General features: G+C 45.2%; 2 protein-coding genes across 9 annotated transcripts in view; one reads left to right on the forward strand and one right to left on the reverse strand.

The window, feature by feature from the left end:
- TMEM216 (transmembrane protein 216) overlaps positions 1 to 12,959 on the forward strand; it is a 24,733-nt gene continuing 11,774 nt past the window's right edge. For 2 of the 5 annotated variants that reach the window (XM_015461231.3, XM_059882818.1), the window contains exons 1-4: positions 1 to 3,280; positions 3,913 to 4,014; positions 4,573 to 4,665; positions 6,528 to 6,729. In XM_015461231.3, the coding sequence (XP_015316717.1) occupies positions 3,268 to 3,280; positions 3,913 to 4,014; positions 4,573 to 4,665; positions 6,528 to 6,729 (410 nt within the window). In that variant the 5' untranslated portion in view covers positions 1 to 3,267. Of the gene's footprint in view, positions 3,295 to 3,912; positions 4,015 to 4,572; positions 4,666 to 6,527; positions 6,730 to 7,017; positions 7,620 to 12,959 lie in introns of those variants that run through there. The other 3 variants (XM_059882819.1, XM_059882817.1, NM_001166563.2) reach the window with 3 other exon arrangements.
- Positions 10,863 to 12,959, reverse strand: part of CPSF7 (cleavage and polyadenylation specific factor 7) — a 22,799-nt gene continuing 20,702 nt past the window's right edge. For all 4 annotated transcript variants that reach the window (XM_002699281.7, XM_003588033.6, XM_024987565.2 and 1 more), the window contains exon 10: positions 10,863 to 12,819. The gene's annotated coding sequence lies outside the window, so the exon portion shown is untranslated. The remainder of the gene's footprint in view (positions 12,820 to 12,959) is intronic.

A 12,959-nucleotide genomic window follows, 5' to 3' on the forward strand; every position in this document is an offset into this window, starting at 1 on the left:
GATCAGCAGGAGCAGCCATATGGTGTACTGTGGTGGAGATCTTTTGGGAGAACTTCTGGGCTATGGGACTTTCTCTGTGAAAGATCCGAGCCCTCTCTCTATGATGTGCTAAGGAAGAATCTTGTCACATTAGCTACTGCTGCTACAGCATGAGTAATTTGCCCAAGATGAGATGCCACTAATAAGAGAGCAGATTATCTGTGACTGTCGAGTCCTTGCTCTTTCTTTTGTGCCACACACTGACTTTCCTTAACCCCTACTTGTAACAGAATTTGCCCCAATTAATTTTAACATTTAAAAAAATCTGAACATTAAATCTTTAAAACATTTTTTTTTTAAAGTCAAACATGGAATGACCATAAAATTCAGTAATTCCCTCCTAGATGTATATTTAAAGGAACTGAAAACAGATACATCCACAGATACTTCTATGCCAGTGTTCACTGCAGCATTTTTCTAGCCCAAAGGTGAAAACTCATGTCTACCTGTAAACAGATGGATAAACAAAATGTGGCACGCACGTGCACGCGCGCAAACACACACACACACACACACACACACACAGGAATATTATCCAACCATAAAAGGGAATTAAGTTCTGATATAAGCTATAACATGAATGAACCTTAAAAACATGCTAAATGGAATTATGCCAGACACAAAAGAAAAAGTATTGTATGATTCCACTTACTTAAAATATAAAGACTAGGCAAATTCATAGAAATAAAAAGTAGATCAAAGGTTAGCAGGGCCTAGGGGGACAGGGAGAAAGGGGAGTTACTGTTTAATGGTTACAGAGTTTCTCATTGCCATGATACAAAAAGCTTTGAAAATGATGGTGATGGTTACCCAACATTGTGAATATAATTAATGCCATTGAATTGTACACTTGAAAAACAAAAGTCACTCTATTCAAATCACCTGGTTTGAGTGTACAATGTTTTCTGTCCTATCCTGACAGTGGCTGACAGTCAAGTCAACCTGAGTCCAATCAAAACTCTTCTTTCTGCTTCCCTGTGGGCGGTAACACATGCTAACTGCTCCAAACCATAATCAGGTTTCAGAGCGCAGTTCACCAGTCATCTCTTGAAAACTTCTTTCAGTTCCCACCTACTTTGTCTTCCCAACTCCGATGCACGTCAGGGGTCACGTGGTGATCATGTTTCATCTTGCCCATCTTATTTATGCTCCTTGAAAGGACCCTCTGCCTGCCTGCTCAGTCGCTCAGTGAAGTCTCTTTGCAATCCCAGGATTGTCTAGCCTGCCAGGCTCCTCTGTCCATGAGATTTCCCAGGCAAGAATACTGGAGTGGGTTGCCAAAGGAGCCTCTAGTTCTGATTAATTCTGTTCTAAGTACTCGTTTGATAAATCGGACGCACTAAATCCCCTGTTACTCTCCCCCAAAAGACTGCTTGCTAGACAAAAGACCCCCAAACCCCAAACTGCATTTGCAAAGCACTTTCATGCATTGTCAGACCATTGTGTGGGATTCCCTTGTGGCTCAGACAGTAAAGACCCTGCTCTCAATGCCGGAGGCCTGAGTTTGATCCCTGGGTCCTAAATATCCCCTGGAGAAGGAAATGGCAACCCACTCCAGTATTCTTGCCTGGAAAATCCCATGGACTGAGGAGCTTGGTGGCTACATGCAGTTGACAGGATCACAAAGAGTTGGACATGACTGAGTGACTACACTTTCATTTTTTTTTATCCATGTATTGTCAGACCATTAGTAAAGACAATTGTGGGGCTAGGACCTATTTGCCAATCCTGTGGTCACATTACCACTACTGGTTACTTCTGCCGATTCACTGTAAACTTTGGGTTCAGTTCAGTCGCTCAGTCATGTCCGACCCCATGAATTGCAGCACGCCAGGCCTCCCTGTCCATCACCAACTCCCTGAGTTCACTCAAACTCATGTTCATCCAGTCAGTGATGCCATCCAGCCATCTCATCCTCTGTCGTCCCCTTCTCCTCCTGCCCCCAATCCCTCTGAGCATCAGTCTTTTCCAATGAGTCAACTCTTCGCGTGAGGTGGCCAAAGTATTGGAGTTTCAGCTTTAGCATCATTCCTTCCAATGAACACCCAGGACTGATCTCCTTTAGAATGGACTGGTTGTATCTCCTTGCAGTCCAAGGGACTCTCAAGAGTCTTCTCCAACACCACAGTTCAAAAGCATCAATTCTTTGGCGCTCAGCTTTCTTCACCGTCCAACTCTCACATCCATACATGACTACTGGAGAAACCATAGCCTTGACTAGCCGGACCTTTGTTGGCAAAGTAATATATCTGCTTTTGAATATGCTATCTAGGTTGATCATAACTTTCCTTCCAAGGAGTAAGCATCTTTTAATTTCATGGCTGCAATCACCATCTGCTGTGATTCTGGAGTCCAAAAAAATAAAGTCTGACACTGTTTCCACTGTTTCCCCATCTATTTCCCACGAAGTGATGGGACCAGATGCCATGATCTTCATTTTCTGAATGTTGAGCTTTAAGCCAACTTTTTCACTCTCCACTTTCATCAAGAGGCTTTTTAGTTCCTCTTCACTTTCTGCCATAAGGGTGGTGTCATCTGCATATCTGAGGTTATTGTTATTTCTCCTGGCAACCTTGATTCCAGCTTGTGCTTCTTCCAGCCCAGCATTTCTCATGATGTACTCTGCATATAAGTTAAATAAGCAGGGTGACAATATACAGCCTTGATGTACTCCTTTTCCTACTTGGAACCAGTCTGTTGTTCCATGTCCAGTTCTAACTGTTGCTTCTTGACCTGCATATAGGTTTCTCAAGAGGCAGGTCAGGTGGTCTGGTATTCCCATCTCTTTCAGAATTTTCCACAGCTTATTGTGATCCACAGTCAAAGGCTTTGGCATAGTCAATAAAGCAGAAATAGATGTTTTTCTGGAACTCTCTTGCTTTTTCCATGATCCAGCGGATGTTGGCAATTTGATCTCTGGTTCCTCTGCCTTTTCTAAAAAACTTCGGGTAGTGAAGCCCAACAGCTGCTCCCAGCCCTGAGGGCCTGCGGACTCCAGCTCCGTGGGTTGACACTGCGCTGTCGATGGTCGCCAGTCAGAACCCCAGCGAAGGCCGTTTGCGCGCACGCGCGGACGCAACAAGACGGCCTTCGCACCAGGGAACCATAGAGTGTGATGGGCGGGCAGAGAGGCCAGAATCTCGGGCCGCTCCGTCCCCCGCTTCCGGCAACGCCTCGCTGCTCCAAGAGTAGAGGTAGCCGCGTAAGCAGTTTCCATGGGGACTGGAGATGGCGCCGCGAGGTGAGATTACGGAGGTGTGTGAGTCTCTGGTCCTGATCGCTTCTATACTCCACTCCTTTCTCTCCCATTGCTCGACTTTTATAAACCCTCTATTCTCAGGTGTTATGGACATCACACCTCACTTGTCCAAAGCAGGGTCTAGCAGCCTCACCCTCCCTGAGTTCCTGAAGGTCTCGAGGTGCGGGTCTCAGATTCCCCCAAATTCTTGGCCGGGCCTGTTCTAGGCCAGCTCAGTTACAAATTTGTAGCGTGACTTCAAACAAGCCAGTGCTGGCCTCTGCACCCCTTTTCCCTTCCCAAATAGTGACGAGGTTAGATCTTAAAGGGGCTTTGACTTTCGCGCCGGAAGCCCAGAGTCAAGTTTAGCGACACTCTACACACTCACACAGAGAAACGCTACACACACGGACACCCTACACACACACTCACACACACACACACACTCTCTCTCTCTCTCTCTCTCTCTCTCCCTCTCTCTTTCTCTCTCCTCATCAGCAATCAGAAGTGCCCCAAGTGGCCCTTTCCATTAGCTGCGACCTCGTGTTTCCTTCAAGTTAGACACAAAACCATTGAAATAACAGGTTTGAGCTGCCCTCCAGCCCATCTCTTTTTCTCTGTGCTCACATTTTCAGGTAAACGGTTGTCCTCCACCCCGCTGGAAATTCTGTTCTTTCTGAATGGGTGGTATTATGCTACCTATTTCCTGCTGGAACTCTTCATATTTCTGTATAAAGGTGAGGCCTGGCGTTTGACTACCCTTGTCCACATCCCTTCCCCACTTCAGCGCAGAGCCAACTCCCACCAAAAACCTTCCTATTTTTCATTCTTTTCTGCCCTCTAGGGATCCTCTTCACTGTAAGGTAGAAGTCTCTTCATCAGATGACTGTAGAATGATTTAGTAGGAAGCTCCTGGGCAAGAATTTCTTGAGTTTGGGAAATGTGGGATTCTCCATTCCAACTCTCCCCCATCACCTCTTGCTGGACTCCACTTTCAGCCCGTTGATGACCCTCAGAAGCTATTCAGCGGTCTGTGTACCGGTGTACAGCTGATAATGGTGGAGGGTGGAGTCCTCATAGACTGTCCGAGTTAGGAGTAAAACCCCATAACAACATGCCTGCCTCTAACAGAAATGCAGCCACAACAAGGAGTTAACACATCCTGCATCAGGTTAACAGATCCTGCCCACATCTCACTAAGTAGTTCATGGAAAGCTGATAAGACTCAGGCGTGTGGGAGTTCTCCTGCGTGCTGTTCTGTGTTGTTTGCAAACTCTTGACTTTTGTATCGGCAGGTCTCCTGCTCCCATACCCAACAGCCAATCTAGTTCTGGATGTGGTGATGCTCTTCCTGTATCTCGGAGTTGAAGTAATTCGACTATTTTTTGGTGAGTGTTTGTCCAAAGAATATTTCCATTCTTTCTGAGATGAGCTGTTATCCGTAACCTGATCAACAAGGATAAGTATATAACCTAGGCTCACCAATCAAGAGATTGGATCTGGTGGTATATCCCATTACCCCCTCTCTGAAGTTTCAAGCTGCTTCATATTTTGGGTCAAGATGTATCTGTCCGTTGCCCTGCAGGGCCAGAAGTGGGCAGTGGCAAGATATTAGACAATTCCTTCCCAGTTGTCTAACTGTTACAAGAGTGCCTTGTTCTTCTCACTGGTTTTCTTGGGAGAATAGATTCAGCTGCAACTCCATGTCTGGGGCAGGAGATGCCTGCACAGGTCAGCACTAAGATCCCCTTCATTTTTCTGAACAAGGATCTCTCTAGGACAAGTTTTATATTCCCAGAAATACAGAGCAAGCCCTAATTAGTTAGAATATGTCATCCCTGAAAATGTTCTTTAAACACACTGAAGAAAAAAAAATACTTTCAGCACATATCACAAGGGATAAAGAAAGCTCACATAAAATGCTAAGAAAAAAAAGCTAGTTTTAAAAATTAGCAAGGGAGGGAATTCCCTGGCTGTCCAGTGGTTAAGATTTCAAGCGTCCAACTCAGGGGGTAGGGGTTCAATCTGTGGTTGGGGAACTAAGATTCTGCATGCTGCACAGCAAAAAAAAAAAAAATAGCAAGGGACCCTAATGGGCAGTTCACATAAGAATAATTACAAAGGACCAGTAACCGTGATAAAATGCCCAAACTCACTAACAAAAAGCAAACTGGAAAAACAAGGTAACATTTTCACCTATAGGATTAAAAGATTTCCAGATTTTCAGTATGCAAATAACTGCAAGAAACAGTATGTATGGTCTCACACTCATGTGAGTATTTCTATTCCCACACCCCTAGGAATATAAATTAGTACAACCTTTTTTGCTAATGGTTTTACCAGGTAAAATTCATATTCTTAGACATTAACAATTTCCCTTCTAAAACTGGTTGAAAAAAACACACTTCTACAGATACACAAATATATCTATATGAGGATGTTATTGCCACGTATTTTTTGACATCAAAACCTTAGAAACAACCTAACACCTATCAATACAGGATTAGTTAAATTATGATATTGGTTCAATGAATTGTTCATAGCCATTAAAAAAGATAGTTATGTGTGGAGTTATGATAGAGTAAAAGGTAGTTAATGTGGAAAGACATCTAACTATGTTAAATGGTTAAACAAGTTGCCAAACAGTATGCAGAGTATGACACTACTTTTATAATAATGAAAATAATAACACGTGACTACATACACAAAAAATGTCTGAAGCAGTATACCTCATCCTGTAGTAATGGCTTTCTCTAGAGGGTGAATCATGAGGTCTTTTAATTTCTATATTTTCTAAAATGATTTTCTATATTTTTTATTTTATTTTATTTTTTTGGCCATTCCGTGGGGCACGTGGGTCCTTAGTTCCCTAACCAGGGATTGGACCCATGATCCCTGCAGTGGAAGCAGAGTCAACCACTGGACTGCCAGGGAAGTCCATAGTTTCTATATTAATTGACAAAGTATTCAATGATTATATATTATTTTTATAATTATAAAGATCTTTCCTCAAATAAAGATCCCATTGTTTCTTCACTGGGAGCAGGACCTTTCTGCGAATGACGCTAATCTCACAGCCGCTCCAAAGCCTCTTGTTTTTAACACAGTGGGACCCTGTTAATGAAGTTGCACTTCCCTATTCAGGACCATTTGCCTCTGCTTGCCAGTCCATCCCATCCTGCCCGCCTTTTCCTCTGAGGCCAAGGAAAGCAGGCCACTTGGAGGTGACTCCATGGGCTGTGTCTGACAGGTACAAAGGGAAACCTCTGCCAGAGAAAGATGCCACTTGGTATTAGTGTGGCCTTGACCTTTCCGTCCACCATGATGGCCTCCTATTACCTGCTGCTGCAGACCTACGTGCTCCGCCTGGAAGCCATCATGAACAGCATCTTGCTCTTCTTCTGCGGCTCAGAGCTCCTGCTTGAGGTGCTCACCCTGACCGCTTTCTCCAGGTACTGCTGCTGAGGGGCCATTTCCCATCACCTGAGGGTTGGGTTCCCATCCCAGGGAGGGATTCATTGTTCTTCTAAAGCTTGAAGGGTCTGGACTCTAGAGGATGTTTAAGGGTGAGAAAGGTGTTTCTCCCACTGAGGGTAGAAAGGTGTCTTTCCCGAAGTTACACACTTAGGGAAGATATTCTTGCTTTCTGGGGCCAAGAGGCTTGGATTATAGAACAGTTCAGGCCAGCTTCTTTTGTTCACTGGACTTTTAACATTTTCTTTCTTTCTTTCTGCCATCAGTATGGACAGGATGTGAAGTACAAAAACTTCAGCCAGCAGCCTTCACAGGCTGAAGGTATGTATGGCAGTACCATACATACCTCTGGTACTTCAGCCATACCAGTGAGAAATGGCAGGCCAAGTTGTCCTGAGAAAGGTTGCAGCTTTTCCTCAGCACAGACACCTGGGGAACAAACCCAGCATAAGGCCACTGGGCACCATCTTCTCAACAAGGACCATCAGCCAGGAAACTCTTCTACACTCCAGTATAGGGAGGGGCACGGCTGGTGCCTTCCAGGCCTTCCTTGGAACCAGCTCCCTTCTGACCTCAGGTTTTCCTCTTTGATCTTCGTGGCCAGAGCATCTTGTGTGGACCTTGCAGGCTCCCTGGGCTTCCAGAAGGACCTGAGCCACACTCTCCCAATGTGTGCTGTGCCCTACATGTCCTGCAAGAGCACACGGTGCCTCAGGAGGGTGTGCTTCCAGAGTGATGCAAAAGCCGCTCATGCTATTCCTCAGAAACTGAGCTCCAGAACTTTTTAAGAAGGTCATAGTGTTATTTTTCTACTCTCATCATGAAACAAACATTATTTTATAATAAATATGTATTTTCTATTGTGGGAGGTTGTAGCCTTTTCCTTATGGCACCTGTACCTAGTATTTCATCCACTTCAAGAGAAAGTAGAGACTGTCCCCAAGGTTTGCTCTTGGCTGTGCTTAGTGATCCTGTGCAGACACAGAGGCAGCAATGAAGATGTCCTGCTGAATTTCCTCCCCTGCAGCTCTAGTCTCAATTAATCCCTAAAGGCCCTGCCAGCTTCAGTGTCTTCTTCAGACCTGTCATCCTGACCACTCACATTCTTCACCTCTGCCCCAAAGCCAGCATATTTTTAAAATTTATTTATTTTTGGTTGTGCGGGGTCTTCATTTCTGCACTCAGGCTTCCTCTAGTTTCGGTGAGCGAGGGCTGCTCTTCGTTGTGTTGCACGGGCGTCTCACTGCAGTGGCTTCTCGTTGCGGAGCACAGGCTCTAGACACACAGGCTTCATTAGCTGTAGCACGCAGGATCAGTAGTTGTACAGCCAGCATCTTGTCTCTCATACTTACAGATAATCGTCATCTTTCCAGGATGAGGTGTGGTTAATTGGAAGAAACATATTCTAAACTTACCAATGTTTTTTGGTTGTTTGTTTTAAAATTTCAAGTGAACATAAAAGGAACATATACTTTTATTTTTTAAGCTGGAGAAATGTTGCCCTAAATGAGTGTATCTTCTTTTTTCCAAGTAACTATCTTTAAAACTGTTTCTCGTCTTACATGATAGCGGCCATTTTTTTAGCTCCAAGAAGCCCTAACAGAAGCCACTTTAGGAAACCTTGAGCCATATGGCCCCTATGCTATCAGGTGAATCCTAGACTATCTGCTCTTACTCAGAGTAAAAAGTAATTGGCCTTTAAGAATGTCATGCTGGTTTTTAACTGCTTATTTCCTGTGATCAGGCTCATTCTCATTCTACAAAGGTCTCCACTGTCCAGGCCTTCTCGTGTTTCCTAACCCTCTGTGTCCTTGCCTAAGAGCTGCCTTTGGGGTCTATCCAAAGACTGTATTTAGATAGGTCTAATTCAGCATGACACAGTAACAAAAACTCCAGTAGGAACTTCCCTGACATTTCAATAGCATATCCCATGAATACAATTTTCTGCTGTTTCTCACACTGCCTTTTTGCCACCTAGCCCTGCTTTGAAGAAATCACTGGTATGAACCTGGAGAACTCATTGTCCTTGACCTATTTCATTTAGTTTCATTGGTTATGGTTAAAGAATCTGCCTGCAATGCAGGAGGCCTGAGTTCAATTCCTGGGTCAGGAAGACCCCTCCAGAGAAGGAAATGGCAACCCACTCCAGTCTAGAGAACTCCATGGACAGAGGAGCCTGGCAGGCTACAGTCCATGGGGTTGCCAAGAGTAGGATACAACTTAGCGACTAAACCATCACCACCCTCCCAGCAATGCAGAAAAATGAATGGGAGATTCAGTTCTAAGAGGCAACTTATAATTCACAGGGGCTTTAGAGAGCAATTCAATCTCACCCTGGACTTGGCAGGTTTAGAGATGAGGAAGTAACATAGCCAAGCATCAACTGGTTACTAACTTGTTAGAAACTTTTGTCTTACTTGTCTCAGTCTGGATTAGCCCCAGTCCTCAAAGGGTACCACATGAGTATGGGAATGAATGATTGAAAACGGGCACAGGATTAAAACAGGAAGTCCTCACATTTTCTCCTTGGGCACCTCGAAGCATTGCATTTCCCATGCATGGCTTCATAAATGCGCCTCCTTTTTATTTAATTTTTGGCCATGCCACACTGCACACAGGCTCTTGGTTCCCTGACCACAGACCAAACCTGTGACCCCTGCAGTGGAAGCTAGGAGCCTTAACCACTGGACCACCAGGGGTCCCATAAATGTTCTATTCTTCTTGCTGCTTGTCAGAGCCAACTGTGTGGATGGTTAGTCATCAGAGAACATCATACAATAGAAACTGAGGCAGTGGAGGATGGAATCAGCACAGCTAGTCTTTCAGGGTTTAACGTGTCAGGCTGTACTCACCGTAGTGTCAAGGGAAGCCACCATACACCATGCACACCTGAAGAACTAACATTCTGGGACAGTGGGAAAGGACAAAGGAGCAGGCGCTGGTCACAGGCTGACAGAAGTTGCTCAGATATTCACACTCATGCCTAGAACTGCCAGGTGACTGCACGGCAGAGGTGATCCAAGTCTTTCCCTTTCTATACTCCAATGGTTGCCCCTAAGAGAAACTGCAGAATGTATTTGCTTCTCCAGTCTAACAGTCCTCACACTCTAGTCCCCACACACATAAGCCATCTGGAACATAAAAAGTAGACTTCTAGACTTTAGAGTTGATGCAGCACAGGAAGGCATTTTGGCAATGGCACACATCTGAGATGCAGGTGACCATGGAACTCAACTTGAGAACACTGGTTTAAGTTCTGAGAGGCACTGCAATTTTTTTTTCCTGTAAGTTTGGTAACATCGTAGACCCTCCGGAGATTCCCTTCCACTACAGGTTACTTGTTTTTATACTGCTTTTGCCTTTACTGGTCTCGATAACACATTGTATGTCACCTGGTCATTCGTTCATCTTTTTATTGTGTTAACTCTTCTTGTTCACTGGGCTTTTTAAAAAGTCAGCTTTCTGGAATCCCAAGGATCACCCCTCAACACTCTGCTTTCTAACCTGTACTTCCTTATATTAGATAGCAATTCAGTCTACCTAAAACGTTCCCATTTGTTATTGCTGATGCTTAAAACATCCCAGTGTGGAAGGCAGGACAGCTATCATTTTCATCCTGCAGATGAAAGCCTGAGGACATGCTGCCTGTCCATGGTCATAGATTTAGACAGTGGAAGGAAGCACTAGCCAGCCTATCTGCTAATTCCTAGCAGAGGATTCTTCCCTTTATGAACCTGATGATAGCAGAACTCAACTGTACAAGGTAGGACATTTATTCTGGGAATATATCTTAGGAATCTTGAAGGATAAAGGATGACCTAGAATTAGGCTATTTAGATGGCTAAGGAAAAAAAGCTAAACCTCAAGGGGCAGCACCTCCAGAGTACTACACGAGGCCTCCTAGGTGTACCAAACACACTGCACCCCCACCGTCCAGTTTCAGCTGAGAACTCTGGGATTCACTCCCCTCCCTCTACATCAGCCCGCACCCATGTCCCAGACACCTCAACAAATCTATGCAATGCGGAATCTGTGAAACAGCGCACACCCCATTTATTATTTAAAAATATTTTGTTACAAAAGGAAAAAAAATACAATGCAGTATAAAAGATTGACAGTGTCATCAAGTTTATTACACAATTTTCAACCTATCAGAAAGACAAACAAATCACCAACAACAGGGGGACGGGGCCATGGCCTTTTTGAGGGTTGGGTTTCTTTCTTTTTGCTATCAGGAAATAAAACTAAAAATTGTGTCATTGAGTAAAAACAAAACAAAAAATAGGGAGAAAAAAAATTCTCCGGGTAAACGGCTTTTCTGGTATTCTATATGTATTTTCTTCGCCGTAAACTGTCACCTTACTTGGTTTTCTCTACATTAAAAAGACACCCGGAGCTGCTCTTGAGGATAAGCACATCACTTAACACTTGGCTGGCTGGGCGGGGTGCCATATTCTGAAGTGGAGGCGGGGATGGGGTTGGGGGACAGGGGATAAAAAGCTACAACCGGTAGCCTCTGTCCCAAGGGAATGTGCCTCTCCAACCCTGGGGGGACTCCCTTAGTGACTGATTGAGGGCTGTGTCAGAAACGTGCAGGGAACAGAGGAAGGGTTCGGTCCAACTCAGTCTCTCCCCTCTGAGCCAGAAGGGTCTCCAGTGACCCTACATCTCACATGCCACGTCTCCTGTTAGATGTCACATGCCCTTATAGATGCAGAAGCAGCATCCGTCGCCCCATGGGTATTGCAGGACCCTGTTGCTGCCGCTTCTGTCAGCAGCAACCACATCACAATCTGGATGTTATGGGAAAAGCAATTCCATTTGCCTGTGTAGAAAATGGCCCCCAGAGTGGTGGTCCTTAGAATTCTGAGCTGAGCTCATTCAAGTCAGGCTCCACTTCTTCCTTGCTCCTTATCAGAGGTAGCAAGTACCTCCAGGCAGAGCGAGGGGAGCTATTAAGTCAAAAGGTGAAAAAATACCAAATTTTTGTGACTTTACTTACTAGTGCCAGGTTATCCCACAATAAGTAAAAGTATGTACCTGGAGGATGCAAGCCCATGCTCACATCGAACCTGAAAAAAGAAAAGCCTATGGAAGTAGGCCATATCCTGCCCAACTTGCCTCCTTCCCCATTCCTAGTACTTCACGAGGGTTCTTCACTGCTGAGGTCCGACATCCCCAACTCCCAATGGCAGTACCTTCCTCTAAAACAAGGAAGCCGCCTTCTTGGGGGAAGGGCTCCACATGTGAAATGGAAAAGCCCCAGGGAAAGGGAACATCTAGTGGATGGAGCTGGTTATTGCAACAGGCAACCAAGCAAGAAGCAGTAGAGGGTGGTAATGGGCTCCGCCAGACCCCTCAGCAGACAGCAACCTCATGGGCCTTCTCTGCTTAGGAGGGGCAGGTCCACTGAGGAGGCTGGGCAGCAGGAGTTAGAAGGGTTTGAGCCCTCCGGGAGGTTAGGAAAACAAACCGTCAATATGTAAGAGGGAAAAGCAAGAACAGGAGCTTTCCAGGAAGTAGTTTCTGTTCCCATGGTCCCTCCTCAAAGGGCTGGGAAGGTAAAGGAGTTAAAGAAGTGGTATGTTAGCAAGGGGTTTGGACCCTCTTGGCCCCATCAAACCTAGTGCTGAGGGCAGGACCCTGGGCATATTTGGCACACCCAGTCACTCTCCTAGATCCCACAGGGAGGATCCATTTTCTTTGGGAAGGATTCTTCCCATCAACCTCACCACTGAACTGCTCCTGGAGAATCAGAAACTCAATGCGTTTCCTTGGACAAAGCACCATTCTCTATGGAGACCAGGGACCTGGACATGGTCTCTTCCTGTCTTCCACCCTCCCAACCACATGGAGTCTTTAGGTTCTTTACCCTGGCAAAAAGGAGCAGGACTGGGAGGGCTGCCAGGCAATCTTCAATCCTGTAGGGTAGAGGGTATTCCCTGGGTGTCTGGAGGGGTTAGGGGCTTGGAGGAAGGGGAAGGGGTGGAGCGGCCTCCGTCCTTTAGTCCTGATCAAGGTGAGGAGATGCAAGTCCATTAAAAAAACATTAGCTTCCAACCAGACTCCTGTAATGAGAACATCGGAAGGGAAGAAAGAAAGCACAAGTTAGAGGTTACTTTCTGATTAACAAGGGCTTATAATAAATTATAGTGGCATTTTCTAAAGTTAAAATGTATGAAGTAGGGGATGCAGACAGAATGCACAT

The sequence above is a fragment of the Bos taurus genome, chromosome 29 (assembly GCF_002263795.3).
Source record: "Bos taurus isolate L1 Dominette 01449 registration number 42190680 breed Hereford chromosome 29, ARS-UCD2.0, whole genome shotgun sequence".
NCBI lineage: Eukaryota > Metazoa > Chordata > Mammalia > Artiodactyla > Bovidae > Bos > Bos taurus.